This window comes from Balaenoptera borealis (genome assembly GCF_965194805.1).
Source record: "Balaenoptera borealis genome assembly, chromosome: 13".
Taxonomy (NCBI): Eukaryota; Metazoa; Chordata; class Mammalia; order Artiodactyla; family Balaenopteridae; genus Balaenoptera; species Balaenoptera borealis.
The window spans coordinates 90,653,361-90,671,035 of record NC_138870.1 but is presented as its reverse complement, the minus strand read 5'-3'; the positions used below and the strand labels follow the sequence as shown (position 1 = coordinate 90,671,035).

At 41.3% G+C, this 17,675-nt stretch overlaps 2 protein-coding genes across 7 annotated transcripts in view; both read left to right on the top strand.

Moving 5' to 3' along the window:
* The window catches only part of CRY1 (cryptochrome circadian regulator 1), a 95,268-nt gene extending 92,887 nt beyond the window's left edge, over positions 1-2,381 (top strand). For 2 of the 5 annotated variants that reach the window (XM_082349899.1, XM_082349902.1), the window contains exons 11-14: positions 272-298; positions 715-786; positions 864-967; positions 1,734-1,872. In XM_082349899.1, coding sequence (XP_082206025.1) covers positions 272-298; positions 715-786; positions 864-967 — 203 coding nt within the window. In that variant the 3' untranslated portion in view covers positions 1,734-1,872. Of the gene's footprint in view, positions 1-271; positions 299-714; positions 787-863; positions 968-1,733 lie in introns of all 5 variants that reach the window. The other 3 variants (XM_082349900.1, XM_082349903.1, XM_082349901.1) reach the window with 3 other exon arrangements.
* Positions 2,382-2,513: 132 nt separating this feature from the next.
* Positions 2,514-14,639, top strand: MTERF2 (mitochondrial transcription termination factor 2). Of its 2 annotated transcripts, XM_082349922.1 has the most exons (4): positions 2,514-5,918; positions 7,668-7,789; positions 8,723-8,924; positions 13,181-14,639. In XM_082349922.1, the coding sequence occupies exons 3-4, from the start codon at positions 8,893-8,895 to the stop codon at positions 14,394-14,396; spliced, it is 1,248 nt and encodes a 415-aa protein (XP_082206048.1). In that variant the 5' UTR covers positions 2,514-5,918; positions 7,668-7,789; positions 8,723-8,892; the 3' UTR covers positions 14,397-14,639. The 2 variants fall into 2 exon arrangements, with proteins under 2 accessions (XP_082206048.1, XP_082206049.1); XM_082349923.1 differs by lacking the exon at positions 8,723-8,924.
* The last annotated feature ends 3,036 nt before the right edge of the window (positions 14,640-17,675 follow it).

Here is a 17,675-nt window from a genome sequence, read left to right as displayed (position 1 = left end):
TATTAGCTAATGGTGGAAATATTCCTTTCCAGAAGTCCTCAACCTTGATCAGGGCATTCACTTTCCCAATTCTGAGTACCCGAAAAGCTGAATTCTTTATCCAGAGAAATGTGATAAGTATGAAGTTACACTAAAAATAAGTAGATTGTCTTGTTCGGGCCATCATGCAACCACTCCTAGGGGTAGGATCCTCATATTTTTCCATAATGTTTTCTCTAGAATCTACTTTTCTGTGCTAACCGATTCTCCTATAACATTTTTTTCTTTTTAGGAGAATTGATGCAATTGCACAGGCTAGGTAACTGCTCCATTGTTTAACTCTCATCTGGCAGGCCCTTATTCCCTTACTGTATCTCCAAGGACATATGTTTTAGATAGGTGCTGAGGGAGGAGGAGGTGAAGGAAGGATGTATATCTCACTGATGCCCTATGTTTTGACTTCATGATCAAGTGTCTAATTGTCATCCAGTAAAGAAGTGTTTTTTAGAAAATGATTATCAGTGATTTTGCCTTTGAACAATCAACATTTCTATGACCCTAAATTTAAGAACAAGTTAAGTTTTCCTGATTTGGGTATGATTTTTGGTTCATATGAAGGGTTGTGGATTAATCCTAAAACGCACAATACAAATACTAAAAATTAGATTTGTAATCGTAATACATACAACTTGAAATTTATTTTAAGTAATTTTACTATGTTTAAAATACTAACAGGTTGCACTCCAGGGAGTGGTATTTTACATTATGCTCATGGAGATAGTCAGCAAACTCACCTATTAAAGCAAGGTAAGAATGTAGCATTTGAGCATACTCTTCTTCTCACTTTTCTTATCTTAAACATACATTTTTTTAAAAATGTGTAGGAAGAAGCTCCACGTGCACTGGTCTCAGCAGTGGGAAACGTCCTAGTCAGGAAGAGGACACACAGAGTATCGGTCCTAAAGTCCAGAGACAGAGCACTAATTAGGTAAATATTTTAGAGCTTTATTTCTTGCTTTAGCGGAGTGTATAATCAACATAAATTAATATAATTTCCAAAATGGAGCTAATCTCTATTTTCAAACCAGAGAATCTGAGGCATAAATTTTTCAGTGATTGTTACAAAATCAGTTAATTCTTAGACAAGAGAAATGTATCTGTCCTGGACAAAGTGCTGTACTCAGTTTTATGGTCGTCTGAACTGATGATCTTCAAATTTGAAAAGCTTATGATGTCATGCTCAGGTTTTTCCTCAGAAAAAGCCAGCCTTTTCATTTCTCTCCTGTGTGACCAGGAGTCTAAAACAAAGTGACTTTTTTATTTTAGTGATATTAATATAATCCCTTTATGAAATTTTCCGCAAATCTTCTCTTGTGTTTATAAATTTCTTTTAACTATTGTGATACTTCTAAAATCTAAATTATGTCCAGTTTGGGAATAGTTTAAGTTTTTTTTAAATGTTGGCCCTTTTTAGAAGTGTCAGAAAGCCATGCCTGTATTCAGTTCAACTGGTTATGGGATACCATTTTGTGATTTAAATTTATATGAAAAGTATTCATATAGTGCATTTGCCAGTTTTTAAAGACTTGTTTCTTCAGTTATCTTGAACTGTTTACATTTTTAAAATCATTGCTATTTTTTAATGCCAATATAATTAGTCTGTAAATTTCTTGAAGATCAGTAAACACTCATCAGATTTTTGTCATTCCTTGCAATCAAGCTTTACCCAGTTTTTTTTTTCCCTTAAATCACAGAAAACATTCAGAAGGAATACCGTTGCAGCAGAAATTGGTGGGCAGTTCAATACTTTTTCAGTTAAATTATTTTAAAATGTTCTTCATTAATGGAAAACAGTTACATATTGAAATGCATTATTTCTAATAACATTTCTGTAGTTTTTAACTTTTTAATGAATTTGACATAGGACAAATGGTAATTTGTATATAAAGAACTTGGTAAAAGAATTTGCTTAATGTAAATATAGTCACAATTAGTATAGACCCATCAATATATTTTTGATAATCTTTCATGTATGGTAAAAATTAAAGTGGCAAACTGATATTCTGATATAAAAATCAAAGTTTTGAGAGTCAATGTGAGAATATAGGATTTTAGACTTTATTAAAAGACTGTTAAAATTTTAAGACAGAATTTTTCTTGACATCATTATTTGGTCTAACTTTGAACTCTTTGACAATAATGTTTCAGAAAACGTGTAATCAAAATTGGTAGTTATAGCCTCCATTAACATAGACAATATATATTTTAAAGCTTCATGTATGCCTGTTTTCACCCAAAGTTGTGGATATCATGGTATCATGTGTTAAGTTCTTCTTGTCTCCCTTTCTTTGTTCAGTTACAGCTAAAGTGACTTTGTTATTAAAGTATATGCATATATGGAATCCTGTGTACTTGGTGGTTGCTTTTTTTTTTTTTTCCTTTTTAAAAAATTTTTTGTTTGTTTTAGGTAAGGGGGAGAGCAGTGGTATGTGAGATGTGATCACAAATTAGAAACAGATTCTGTAAACTACATGTCACCATTCTGAATGAAGAAACAGCTAATATATATTTAGTAAAATACTTTTCAAAATTATTCCAAGTAAGAATACTATCTTCCAAATACTTCATACTTTTAAAAATAAAGTTATCTGTAAGAAAGATTTAAAACCAAATAAATTTTTTTCAAGTAATTGGGCTTATAACTCTGAGTTAGTCAGTATGGGGTAGCAGTTAAGAGTGTGGGCCCTGGAGTCAAATGCCTGGCTCTGTCACTCATTAGCTTTGAGATCTTGGGCAATTATTAACCTTTTGTGCCTTCTTTTTTCTCTTCTATAAAAAGTGAGGATGAGAGTAGTATCTGCTTCATAGTACATATGAAATGCTCATAACAGCACCTGGCATGTGGTAGGATGCTCAGTAAATATTAGCTACAGGATTGCCGTTCTGTGTAGCTCTCTGAAATGTGCAGTGCGTAGTCTACATAACTGCCTGCTGCAGCTCTGGTTAGCTGCCATTATTGTTATCATTATTATTATCCCTTTACTGTTCTCCAGGAGGCCACTTCTTACCATTTGGAATTATAACCATTGGCTTTTGTTTTCCCATCTTTATTAGTGATAAGGTGTTCAGTGTGGTAATTGTATTTAAAGGTAACTCAAGATAAATTTGAGTCAGAAATCCAGAAACAATCATTTTTATTTTTAGATGAGACACATTTTAGAAAGTATCCTGGATAATTAATTAATACTGATCAATAAATTCATTACTGAGAAAGAAAAAACTGCCTTATCTTCTTTCATCACTGTTAATAAGGAATAATATTTTGTTTTTCACACCTGTACTTTACTTCCTGCTCTTTGGACCTGATTGTACTATACAGAATTGAGAAATTCATTGACTTGGAATTTACCATCACCATTTGGGGAATAAAAGATGCAGTTTTAATATGAATAAATCAGTATTTTAGTAAAAGAACACTATTTCAACATAGGCACTGATATTTTACTTTTAAATGTAGAAGGATTTTAATATGTTTGGGGGGGTGGGGTGGGGAACGCTTTTTTCAGTTTGGTCTAAATTGTGACTAAAACAAAAAAATCACCAAAAGGGAAAGAGAGGTATCAATCAATGTGCTCCAGCTGAGCAAATGCACTATATTTGAATACAGTGCTGTCCCCCTAACTGGAAGGGTTAGTGTTCTAAAAACCCTACAGCAGGTGGTTGAGGGATTTTAAGACATTTTGTTCATTCAGCAGATGCTTCTTGAACTCTTATTACCAAAAACTGTGCTTAGCAACTTGGAAAAACTGAATTGAGGGAACTACGTTTTTAAGTTTTTCACATTCACTTAAAACAGTAAATTTGGGATATAAAAGACTGATAGCAATATTACTTTTAACCATCTCTTACATACTAGAAACTTCAGGATCTTCCCACAATTTCAAACATATGTTTGTAATTTTCTTGTAGGTAGTATGCCTAATACTAGGTTCTTTGAACCCCTGTTTCTCCATCCAAGTGTTTTTCTGATTGTATGGTTCTAGAAATGAACTCTAAACATTTAGGATGGAAAAGACTTTGGGTAGCATTTATTTAAGACAACTGGCACAGCTAAGTTGGTCAATTTCAAGTGTGATTACAATGCACAGGGTTATATGTATTGTCATTCCTCATACAGTTATGTGGAGCCCTGATACAAGCTGCTAGCACCTTAATGCACATCTCTGCTCCCTCCCTCCTGACCAGTGACTGCAGCATGCAGTTCTAAGGCCCTAGTTTACATTCCTTAACGGCCCTAGTTTACATTCCTTAACGTCCTCCTCTTTTCTGTGTCCTACTTTAATTCCCTTTTCCTAGATGCAGGTGACACATTTTGGTTAGTCTGGACCCCAGATCCTTGTATTTCAGGAAGAAGAGTGCGGTAAAGCCATGAATAATGGGGCTTTTGTATACGGGTAACTCAGAGGGAGAAGGGTTACTGGACAAACACTCCCCTACCTCACATACATTAGCCACCCAGTTAATTCTAGAATATCCTGGAGATCAAAGTTGACCTAGAGACAAGGAGCCAGGATTCTTGCTGCTACTCTGTGGAATTAAAGTGCAACTTGTCAGTCCCTCTAAACAAAGCCATTGAGCATAAACTGGGTAATAAGTCTAGACTCAAAGATTTGGTTAGCATTTCCTGAGTCCCTACCATATGCCAAGCACTGTTCATAGGAAAATTAATTCATCAGTATCCACAAGGAGTTCACTCCACAAGGAGAGAGGGCCATCTTGAAGAATTACAGTGCTGCATGTTAAGGCTGTGTTAGAACTGTGCACAGTATACTATGAAATACGCAAAGTGAGGGGCCTATAGGCTGGGAAAATCACAGCTTTCCTGACCCCCAACTCCACACCCAGCATAGGACAGCTAGGCCAGTCAGGGCACCCTGTCCTTGGAAACATTTAACTCTAGTTGCGATTAATCATGTCATTGGTTGTTAATGTCTTTGTCCTCCACTAGAATGTAAACCTCATCAGGATAGGGAATGTACTTTATTCCCCCTTGTCTTGTGCAACGCTCTTTTGTCATTGCAGCTTCACATGCTTGACACTTAACAGGCATGCCATAAATATGTGTATGGATAAATAGGAGAATAAATGGGACAGACATTGAGCCTGGCTTTAAGGAGAAATTTGTTAGTCTATGAGGTTGGCATCACAGGTAATAATTAGAATGTAAAGCACCTAGCAGTTTATCAGGAAAGGTGAGTATTTGGGTGAAAGAGGCAGGAGGGAGGCTGTTAAAGACGCATCAGACACTGTAGCTGACTGCTGGATGGGGGGGGCGGGTAGAGGGGGAAGGAAAGCTAGATATGTACTAGAGAAATTTCGGGATTTTTTAAACTACGTTTCTTTTGTAACTTAGTTCTTTACCTATCGACTAATTTTGGGAATTCTGAATGGCTACAGCGTAAAGATATAGCGGTTTGAGTTATTTCTACCCTTTTTTTCTCCCAGGCTAGTGACACTCCCCAAGGGACAAAAGGACTGAAACTCCAAGTTCTCTAAAATACTGGGAGGGAAAGGGTGAGAAAATGCCGGAGGCAACAGTTGCCGGCCAGAGGCGCTGTTCCCCGCACAGCTGACCCGCACGCTGGCCCAACTCCGCAGTTCCCCTCCGCTCCGCCCGGCCCCGCCCCGCCGCGCTGCGTCAGGAGGGTCACGTAGCCTGCGCCACGCGCCCTGATTGGCTGCGTTGGGGGCTCTAGGGCGTGTCTGTGGGTTCCGCGGGGCGGAGCTGCTGAGGGGAATTGGTGGGCGGCTTGGGACCCTGGCCCCTGTTCCCAGGCCTCGGGAGGACGCCCGGCCGCGGGGAGCCTCGGCCTGGGGAGGGAAGGAGGACGGAGCCAGAGACCCTGAACTCGCGCCTTGTGCAGAGTGGACGCCAACAGGTGAGTCGCCCCGGTCCTGCGCCCCTGGGGGTGATCGTCCCCGGCCGCACTGCGGCCGAGAGGCTGGAGTCGGGAGCTGCCCACCGTGAAGCCAGACTTCCCGCCAGCTGCTCAGCTCCGCCTGGCTGGCTTGGGCGCTGGGTGGACGCTGGGGCGCCGCCGGTCGGAAGTTTCTCTGGATAAGCACAGGCCCCACATGATGGATGTGCGGCTTTCGATCGCTCCCCAATATCCTCTGCCTTGGGCTCTCGTTTTTCCTTTCTTACAAACATTGGGGTTAATTTGAAACTGTCAGCAGGTCGTACATGTTATAAAAGTAGAAGTTAACTGAATTACCGGTGTTCGTCGAGGGGACCGTGTTATGGAAACTGTGCATATTACAGAAATGGGTTTCACTCCTCAAAAACGCTTAAGAAACATGAAGTATCAGAAAATAAACCACGTTGTGATTTAGAAAACACTTATCTGGATCATTGCTATGTGCAGAGCTTGGGGCTAAGAGCAGGACTCAGCTAAGCTGTTGGGTTTGAATCCAAGGTCTGCCCTTTATTAGCTGACCAACCTTGGGCTACTTTACGTGCATCTGTTAACTCATCTTTAAAATGGGTTGCTGTGATGGTTTAATGAGTTTCTGAATGCTTTGTGATTTACGGTATTAATTAATTTAACCTTCACAATTACCCAGGATGTAATCTTCACGAACACCTAGTGATGCCATTTTCCTGGTGCTTAAACTGAGGCACAGAGAGGTGAAGTGACTTCCTCAAGTCACAGCACAACTAATGACCAGGAATTAAGCCCAGGCAGCCCACAGCTTTACCCACTACATTAAGTTGTAGTGAACTTGGTTTGTCATCGAGTTTCAGTTGACAGATACTGATTTTGTTTCTGTGGACGAAGTTCTTTGCTGGGTACAGGGGATAAAGTAGAAGAGCACGCAGACCCTGCTTTCCAGGTGCTTGCAATCTGGTGCAGGTTGTTCATAGTTAGACTAAAGGGTGCCCATGAATCCTGCTAAAGTCTTTTGCAAAATGTGAGTATGGGTCCTTTTTTGGGAAAGAGAGGGAGTGTGGCTCACACCGTGTTCTCTGGTGGGTCTGTGATTCACAGGTATGAAGAAACATTTTAGCAGAAAAGCTAGTGTCTAGCATAATGCCTGACACATAGAATGAGCCAAACAAACAAAAACCAAAAAACTGGTTGAATGAATGAAGAACTTACAGGAGTATAAGTGCCACAGTAGGGTCAAGAGCAGGGTGCTGTGGAAGAGCACACATGAAAGTCACCTGCCCAGGAATGCCTCCTAGAGTCAGCAGTGCCAGCCAGGTGAAACGTAGAGAAGCAATTCATTGGAACATGGCAGTAAACCGTCTCTGCCCTCATGGAGGGTGAGACAGAAACCACACATGAACAGCTGCAGCTGTGACAAGTGGCACATAGGAACAGTCCATGGTGATAAGAGAGCCTGTTGGGGGACAGGAAGCCTCATCTATTCATGAAGGGCAGGGAACTTTCCCTGAGAAAGTGACACTTAGACCTAGGAGTTAGGAGCATTGCAGGCATGGGGAGTAACCCTCAGTCTTCAGAGACCCTGTGATGGGAACAGGTAAAGCACCAGGGGCAGAAAGGAAGCTGGTGCAGCTGGTGTAGGCAGAGTGGGACAGGAGATTTGGGTGGTGACAAAGCCTAAGACAAAGAGGCCTTGCAGGCCATGGTAAGGCTTTTTTACTTTATGTCTTTATCCTAAAGTGCCATCGAAAAGTTTATTGCAGGGAGGTGACAAGATCACATTTTGAGAAGAAGCTGGAAAGAAGCCCGAGTGGATTAAGAAGCCCCGGATGAGGACAGGATCTCTGGGGAGAAACTCTAAGGTAAGAAGAGGAGAGGGCCTAGAACCAAGCCTTGAAGATGAGCCTGCAGAGGAGACAACTAAAGGACAGTCAGGAGTGTAGGAAGGAAGGAGGAGAACCAGGGGAGTGGGAGGTTTTGCAAGTCAGGTTTGAGTATTTCACAGGGAAGGTGGTCACCTGTGCTGAAAACTGCTGGTGTCAAAAGAGGGAGGAACTAAAACTACTCATTGGCTTTAATCACATGGAAGTTGTCTTTATGGGAAGTTATATAAATAGGAAGAGAGGAAATGGAAAGAAAGAAGGAGCTGCAAGAATTAACCTGAGGGGAAGAGAAAAATGGGATTTTAGTTGGAGGGGCAGAGAGAGAAAGAGCCACTGAGGTGAAGGGTGGGAACCTCAGAGAGGAGGATGCAGCTGAAGGAGTGAATACATGAGAAAGAAGGGCTCTAGACACTTCAGGCCAGAGAGGCTGGGATCAGCACAGGAGCAGGAATTACCCTGGATGATGAAAGATGTCATTGTAGGGAAGGGGAGATAGCAGAAGGTTTATGTTTGGTGTGATGAATTGCACTCCTTTCTTTGTACAAGTTAGAGGCAAGGATATTGGTTGAGAGTGAAGGAGAGAATGGGTGTCAGGGGAAGCTGGAGGTCTGAGTTGAGAAGATTTGACATAGTTGTTGGGGGATGTGAAAGAGTGAGTTGACCAGAGATTGTTTTAGGATGCTCTGGCAGAGGCAGCCAAGTATGCAGCAAAGGCCGGAAATTAGCCACCTGGCTCATTCAGGGAATTGCAAAAATAGTAGGGGAGTGAGGACGGAGGCTAGCTAGAAACAGAAACTACATTTAATACAGTATAACAAAGGAGGCATCACAAATCATGGGGAAGGAAAGGATTGTTCAAACATGGTGCTTAGAGATAGCTAAGCTATTGATAAAATCTATTTACATTCTTAGCTCACAATCAGAAATTTCAAATGAATTAAAGGAGCTAGCTTTTAAAATTCAAACAAAGGTCAGGAGCCTTCAACGTGGCAGAGGAGTAAGACGTGGAGATCACTTTCCTCCCCACAAATACATCAAAACTACATCTACATGTGGAACAACTCCTACAGAACACCTATTGAATGCTGGCAGAAGACCTCAGACTTCCCAAAAGGCAAGAAACTCCCCCACGTACCTGGGTAGGGCAAAAGAAAAAAGGAAAAACAGAGACAAAAGAACAGGGACGGGACCTGCACCTCGGGGAGGGAGCTGTGAAGGAGGAAAAGTTTCCACACACTAGGAAGCCCCTTCACTGGTGGAGACGGGAGGTGGGCACGGGGGGAGCTTCGGAGCCACAGAGGAGAGCGCAGCAATAGGGGTGCAGAGGGCAAAGCGGAGAGATTCCCGCACAGAGGATCGGTGCCGACTCTCACCAGCCTGAGAGGCTTGTCCGCTCACCCGCCGGGCCGGGCGGGGTCTGGGAGCTGAGGCTCGAGCTTTGGAGTTCAGATCCCAGGGAGATGACTGGGGTTGGCTGCGTGAACACAGCCTGAAGGGGGCTAGTGTGCCACAGCTAGCTGGCGGGGAGTCCGGGAAAAAGTCTGGAACTGCCTAAGAGGCAAGAGACCATTGTTTTGGGGTGCGTGAAGAGAGGGGATTCAGAGCACCACCTAAATGAGCTCCAGAGACAGGTGTGAGCTGTGGCTATCAGCGCGGACCCCAGAGATGGGCATGAGACGCTAAGGCTGCTGCTGCAGCCACCAAAAAGCCTGTGTGCAAGCACAGGTCACTATCCACACCTCCCTTCCTGGGAGCCTGTGCAGCCCACCACTGCCAGGGTCCCATGATCCAGGGACAACTTCCCTGGGAGAACACACGGCGTGCCTCAGGCTGTTGCAATGTCACACCGGCCTCTGCCGCTGCAGGCTCGCCCCACGTTCCATACCCCTCCCTCCCCCCCAGCCTGAGTGAGCCAGAGCCCCCTAATCAGCTGCTCCTTTAACCCCATCCTGAGTGAAGAACAGACGCCCTCAGGCGACCTACACGCAGAGGTGGGGCCAAATCCAAAGCTGAACCCCAGGAGCTGTGTGAACAAAGAAGAGAAAGGGAAATCTCTCCCAGCAGCCTCAGGAGCAGCGGATTAAATCTCAAGTGCTCATGGAACATTCTCCAGGATAGATCCTATCTTGGGTCACAAATCAAGCATTGGTAAATTTAAGAAAATTGAAATCGTATTAAGTATCATTTCCGACCACAACGCTGAGACTAGATATCAATTACAGGAAAAAATCTGTAAAAGATACAAACACATGGGAGGCTAAATAATATACTACCAAATAATGAAGAGATCACTGAAGAAATCAAAGAGGACATCAAAAAATACCTAGAAATAAATGACAATGAAAACACGATGACCCAAAACCTGTGGGACGCAGCAAAAGCAGTTCTAAGAGGGAAGTTTATAGCAATACAATCCTACCTCAAGAAACAAGAAATGGGACTTCCCTGGTGGCACAGAGGTTAAGAATCCGCCTGCCAATCCAGGGGACACAGGTTTGAGGCCCTGGTTTGGGAAGACCCCACATGCTGTGGAGCAACTAAGCCTGTGCGCCACAACTACTAAGCCTGTGCTCTAGAGCCCGCAAGCTAAAACTACTGAATCCCGCGCGCCTGGAGTCCATGCTTCATGACCAGAGAAGCCACCGCAATGAGAAGCCCGCGCACCACAATGAAGAGTAGCCTCCGCCTGCCACACTAGAAAAAGCCTGCACGCAGCAACGAAGACCCAAAGCAGCCAAAAATAGAGAAAGAAACAAGAAACATCTCAAATAAACAACCTAACCTTACACCTAAAGCAATTAGAGAAAGAAGAACAAAAAAACCCCCAAAGTTAGCAGAAGGAAAGAAATCCTAAAGATCAGATCAGAAATAAATGAAAAAGAAATGAAGGAAACGATAGCAAAGATCAGTAAAACTAAAAGCTGGTTCTTTGAGAAGATAAACAAAATTGATAAACCATTAGCCAGACTCATCAAGAAAAAAAGGGAGAAGACTCAAATCAACAGAATTAGAAATGAAAAAGGAGAAGTAACAACTGACAATGCAGAAATACAAAGGATAATGAGAGATTACTACAAGCAACTATATGCCAATAAAATGGACAACCTGGAAGAAATGGACACATTCTTAGAAAAGCACAGCCTTCCGAGACTGAACCAGGAAGAAATAGAAAATATAAACAGACCTATCACAAGCACTGAAATTGAAACTGTGATTTAAAATCTTCCAGCAGACAAAAGCCTGGGACCAGATGGCTTCACAGGCAAATTCTATCAAACATTTAGAGAAGAGCTGACACCTATCCTTCTCCAACTCTTCCAAAATACAGCAGAGGGAGGAACACTCCCAAACTCATTCTACGAGGCCACCATCACCGTGATACCAAAAGCAGACAAAGATGTCACAAAAAAAGAAAACTACAGGCCAATATCACTGATGAACGTAGATGCAAAAGTCCTCAACAAAGTACCAGCAAACAGAATCCAACAGCACATTAAAAGGATCATACACCATGATCAAGTGGGGTTTATCCCAGGAATGCAACGATTCTTCAATATATGCAAATCAGTCAATGTGATCAATCATATTAACAAATTGAAGGAGAAAAGCCATATGAGCATCCCAATAGATGCAGAAGAAGTTTTCGACAAAATTCAACACCCATTTTTTGATAAAAACCCTCCAGAAAGTACGCATATAGGGAACTTACCTCAACATAATAAAGGCCATTTATGACAAACCCACAGCCAACATCATTCTCAATGGTGAAAAACTGAAACCATTTCCACTAATATCAGGAACAAGACAGGGTTGCCCACTCTTACCACTATTATTCAACATAGTTTTGGAAGTTTTAGGCACAGCAGTCAGAGAAGAAAAAGAAGTAAAAAGAATCCAAATCGGAAAGGAAGAAGTAAAACTGTCACATATACACACTACCAAATGTAAAATAGCTAGCTAGTGGGAAGCAGCTGCATAGCACAGGGAGATCAGCCTGGTGCTTTTTGTCCACCTAGAGGGGTGGGATAGGGAGGGTGGGAGGGAGATGCCAGAGGGAGGAGATACGGGGATGTATGTATAGGTATAGCTGATTCACTTTGTTATACAGCAGAAACTAACACACCATTGTAAAGCAATTATACTCTAATAAAGATGTTAAAAAAAACGGGTCTTCCTTGGTGGCGCAGTGGTTGAGAATCTGCCTGCCAACGCAGGGGACACGGGTTTGAGCACTGGTCTGGGAAGATCCCACATGCCACAGAGCAACTACACCCGTGAGCCACAACTACTGAGCCTGCATGTCTGGAGCCTGTGCTCCGCAACAAGAGAGGCCGCGACAGTGAAAGGCCTGCGCACCGCGATGAAGAGCGGCCCCCGCTTGCCGCAACTAGAGAAAGCCCTCGCACAAAAATGAAGACCCAACACAGCCAAAAATAAATAAATAAATAAATTAATTTAAAAAAAAAACAGGGACTGAAAAATAAATAAAATTCAAACAAAAATATAGAAGGAAATAGGGATGAATTTTTATCTTCTCATCTGATGCATAAAAGCAGTAGGAATCCTAAAGGAAAGGGAAACTTCCCTAATCCTTTGACCAATTAAAATTAACCGATTTGTCCTGACACATGCTACACAATGTATGAAGCTTGAAGACATTATGCTAAGTGAAATAAGCCATGGTCACCATTCCACAGCTAACATGATTTTCTGTGGCTTCACTAGGGCAGTCACATGGCATTCCTCATTTTACCTGGCTGAGACTTATTTTAATTCTAGATTTATAAAAAAGTTTTTCACATAATTCTCATAAAAAAGCATACATTTATTCATTCATTTTAGAGAAAACAAATTCACTGACTTATTTTGATAAGTTATTTCGCAAAAAAATATTTACTCTAAAATATAAAATTAGAGTTGACACTCCTCCTTAAAAAGTATTTGCTTCAGCTAAACATCTGCTTGAAAATGTAAAATGATAAAACAAAAAAATGGGTGTGTGTAAATAGTGTATGTGTCCTAAACCTTAACGTATCAGAGTTGAAAGGGAATGTGTGTCAAAATAACATTTGAGGTTTGTGAATCTTTGAACTCCTTGTGGTTTTGCTACTGGTCTGTAAAATGGAGCTAACTACTGCATGAGGTTGTTGCAAAGCTCAAACAGACAATGTATTTATGAAGTTTAAGATGTGAAGCAGTGTATTAGTTACTTCATCAATTATTTAAGAGGCTCTATTTAATATACTCCACATGAGTTGTCTAATTTAAGTCCATTTTATTTCCATGCTTACTACTTACAGCTCAAATTTGTGTTTGTATTCTAAAAGTCAACACCCTTTATGTTAAAAACCTGTATTTTCTTTCATATAGGTATGATGAGTACCTTCTGAGTCTCAGGATGGTGGGAGTTAGCCAGTGGATTGCAGGCATGTTGTGGAAGTTGCTGATGAGATCCCAGCCCTGCAGGCTCTGTTCTTTCAGAAAGATGCTATCAGCTCCAAAATACACACCTTTTCTAGCATCCTTCACCTATACAACTGATAATCAGTCAAATAGAGAAAATAAAAAGACAGTAGAAAAGCTCTATAAATTGTCAGTTGACATCAGGAAAATTCAAAGATTAAAAGGATGGGTACTTCTGGAGGATGAAACCTATGTTGAAGAAATTGCAAATATTTTACAACAGGTAGGTGCCGATGAGACTGCTGTAGCCAGGATCTTGGAACACTACCCAGAAGCAATTATCTGCAGTCCACCTGCTGTTAACACCCAGAGAGAACTCTGGCAGTCAGTTTGCAAGAACGAGAAAGAGTTAGTTAAGTTAATAGAACAGTTTCCAGAATCTTTCTTTACTGTTAAAGACCAGGAAAACCAGAAGCTGAATGTTCAATTCTTTCAAGAGTTGGGACTCAAAAATGTGGTCATTAGTAGATTTTTGACAACTGCGTCTAGTATTTTTCACACTCCTGTTGAGAAGAATAAGCAAATGATAAAGGTTCTTCAAGAGAGTTATCTAAATTTAGGTGGCTCTGAGGTCAACATGAAAGTTTGGCTACTAAAATTATTAAGCCAAAACCCATTTATTTTGTTAAATTCTTCTGCATCTATAAAGGAAACACTAGAATTTCTCCAGGAGCAGGGTTTTACAAACTTTGAAATTCTCCAACTTCTCTCCAAACTCAAAGGATTTCTGTTTCAGCTTTGCCCAAGAAGTATACAGAACAGTATGTCCTTCTCTAAAAATGCTTTTAAATGTACTGATCATGACCTGAAGCAATTAGTTTTGAAATGTCCTGCCCTTTTATATTATTCTGTTCCAGTTTTGGAAGAGAGAATTCAGGGATTATTGAAAGAAGGAATTTCCATAGCTCAGATAAGAGAGACGCCAAAGGTTCTTGAATTAACGCCACAAATAGTACAGTACAGGGTAAGGAAACTGAATTCCTTAGGCTATAGAATAAAGGATGGATATCTAGCAAATCTAAATGGAACAAAAAAAGAGTTTGAGGCTAACTTTGGTAAAATTCAGGCCAAAAAAGGAAGGCCATTATTTAATCCTGTGGCACCATTAAATGTTGAAGAGTAACTTGCTGACTGATGTTGCTTCTTTCTATCAGTGCCGAGTAAAACCGAGTAGCAAAAACTTAAGTGATTCAGGCATATTGTGGGCACCAGTAATTTTAAGAACCTACTTAGCTTCTGAGTTGTGTTTAAATGACCTCTAAGTAGAAAATCTCTCACTCAATTGCTGTACTTAAAAATATAAATTGCATCTATTTTAAATAAAGTTTGTAATTTTGACCTTGAGCTATTTCAAAAAACTATTAAATGGTCTATCAGTGTGATATTTTATAAGTGAGTAATTTCTAAGAAACTGACGAGTGCACTCCATTCAAAGCATGGATACATTTTTACTCATATAGCACATTTCACTTGGGAGGCAGACCCAGCCTTCTTTCTCACCACCAGCTCTGAAACATCACTCTACTATGGTGTGAATTCTGTAGCTTAGTGTTTAGTGAAAACATAGCAAACTTCTAATACATTTTTGTGGAGAAAGTTGATTTCATCTCCAGGTTGGAATAAGGGAATATCTTTGAGAACCAAGTATTGCCCATCAAAAGGAATAATTAGAGCTTATTTGTGTGGTCAGTTTATTTAAAATTGACTCTTTTATCTCATGAAACACTTTTATATGCATTTATTACCTTCCCCTTTTTACAGATGAGGAAACAAGCTTAAGAGAGCCATCCAGCTGCCACATGCCAGAGCCCAGATTTACTAAGATCTCTCTTCTGTTCAAACCTTGTGAACAGAAAAAGGATTGCTTATGAGTTGGCATAAGAAAAGTCACCCCTACCTGATATGCTAAAAGAGTACCAACTACAAATTTAGGGATTTTTATGAAAACATCTCTGTAAAATTCCTTAAATTTGAAATGATCTTATTTGTATAAACTTTCTGAAAATCCAGGTCTGACTGTAAAATATGAAAGGTAAAGTGTGTGATGGTTGGTACTGATTTTAGTTAGGTTTCAAGTTTCTATTTCTAAACTTTGTTCCAAGATAAATATTATGCAAATAAAGACTGGCTCACTTTCAGCTGTGGAGTTTGAACTCTGTAACAAATACACAAACAATTGACTCTTGACACTCAAACATCTGCGCTATGGCCTTAAGTCATGAAAAAATTATGAAAAATGCAGGCCACGTCTTCACTCTATTCCTTCATTCAGCAAATGCAGGTAATCCTCACTCTCCCAATCTGTTCAGTTCCTTAGGAAAGCGAAAGGTATCTCTGTGCAGCACCTACTAAGTGCTGGGCACGTTGTGCTTTACAACTCTTAAGAGCTGAGTACCACTGTTTATTGTTCTAACAGATGAGGACATTCAGGCACAGAGAGGGTAAGTCACTTACTCAAAGTCACACAGAAATGTCTGTTCAAGAGAAAGCATGGCAGCCAGTATAGTCGGGGCAGAGTTAAGTGATGGGAAGAGTGACACAAGATGAGCATCACAGGTCCACCTAAGGAACAGGATCTCATTCTAAATGTGATGGGAAACCCTTTGGCAGATTTTAGTTTATGCTTGCTGTCCTGACGAAATTATCAGCAGTGCTTTCACCCTCAAAAGTATCTCAGTTTGGAATACATTATACATTATATGGTCACCTTGGTAGTTCTATGTTAGATGTCAATTTTGAGATGCCTACAAGAATCAGAGCAGAGATTTCAAATAGAAAAATGGTGAAGTCTGGAGTAGTGAGAAATCAGGACTGGAGATACAGATAATCAGGGATCATCTGCATATCTATGGTATTTAAAGCTACAGCTCTGGGTGAGACTGCCAGAAAGAGGATAGATTTGGAGTAGTGGCTGACCAAGCCTAGAAAGGATTGACCAGAGTTAAGTCTGCCAAGAAAAGAGGGCATTTTCAATAATATTGAATACGATGAGGAGGTCAACTAAGATAAGAAGTGACTAGTGGATCTGACTAAAGGGAAATCATTGGTTGGCCCTATCAAGAGTGATTCTGGGGGATTCCCTGGTGGTGCACTGGTTAAGAATCCGCCTGCCAATGCAGGGGACACAGGTTTGAGCCCTGGTCCAGGAAGATCCCACATGCTGTGGAGCAACTAAGCATATGTGCCACAACTACTGAGCCTGCCATGAGCTCATGAGCCACAACTACTGGAGCCCACGCACCTAGAGCCCATGCTCTGCAACAAAAGAAGCCACCGCAATGAGAAGCCCATGTACTGCAACAAAAGAGTAGCCCCCGCTCACGGCAACTAGAGAAAGCCCACGCACAGCAACAAAGACCCAATGCAGCCAAAAATAAATAATTTTTTTAAAAAGAGTAATTCTGGTGGAATGAGAAAAGTAAGAAGGCAGCTGGAGTGGGTTGAAAGAATAGGAGATGAGGGCTTCCCTGGTGGTGCAGTGGTTAAGAATCCGCCTGCCAATGCAGGAGACATGGGTCAGAGCCCTGGTCCGGGAAGATCCCACATGCTGCGGAGGAACTAAGCCCGTGTGCCACAACTACTGAGCCTGCGCTCTAGAGCCTACAAGCCACAACTACTGAGCCAATACGTCGCAACTGAAGCCCGCGTGCCTAGAGCCCACGCTCTGCAAGCAGAGAAGCCACCACAATGAAACCTGCGCACTGCAACGAAGAGTAGCCCCCGCTCTCTGCAACCAGAGAAAGCCCGCACGTATCAACAAAGACCCAACGCAGCCAAAATAAATAAATAAATAATTTAAAAACAAAGAGAGAGATGAGGAAGAGTCAGGGACTATATAGTTTTTCAAGAAGTTTTGCTGCAAAAGGAAGCAGAAAAATGGAGATTGAGATTAATTTTTCTTTAAAGAAAGGAAATAGTGGAACATGTTTATATGCCGATGGGTATGACCCAAGGAGAGAGAGATGGATGAGACGGAAAATTAATCTTCAGGGTTAATATCCTTGAGGAAGTGAAGGTGGACTAAGGATAAGAGCAGAGATACCAGTCCTGGTCCACAGAGCATGGGAACAGATGCAGGCAGGTCGATAGAGTGTGCATTGTGAGAGGCAGGAGTCTTGCTGTCTGGTTGCCTCTTTTTAAAGAGAGATTTAGAATGGGAGGAGGGGAGTGTAGCAGGAGAGATGGAAAGAGGAGGTATGAAATAGTCATTTTGAGGAGTAGGAAAGTAAACAAACATGAAGGTATGTAAGAAAGCTTAGCAGAGTTGAGTGGCCATGTGTGCTTTGTGGCCATTAATTTAAGAAGAGCTTTGTCAGTACAGCAGCAAACGAAGCAGTTATGGTTACAGAAATGCATTTGTAGCTTACTCTAACTTGAAAAGTTGTTTACACTAAAAAACATC

What these genes read in the sequence shown, in the direction of transcription:
- MTERF2 (XM_082349922.1), top strand. Translation starts at nt 8,893, where the DNA reads ATGCTGGCAGAAGACCTCAGACTTCCCAAAAG. An exon ending in GACCTCAGACTTCCCAAAAG is followed by an intron (nt 8,925 to 13,180) that starts GCAAGAAACTCC and finishes TCTTTCATATAG; the next exon opens with GTATGATGAGTACCTTCTGA.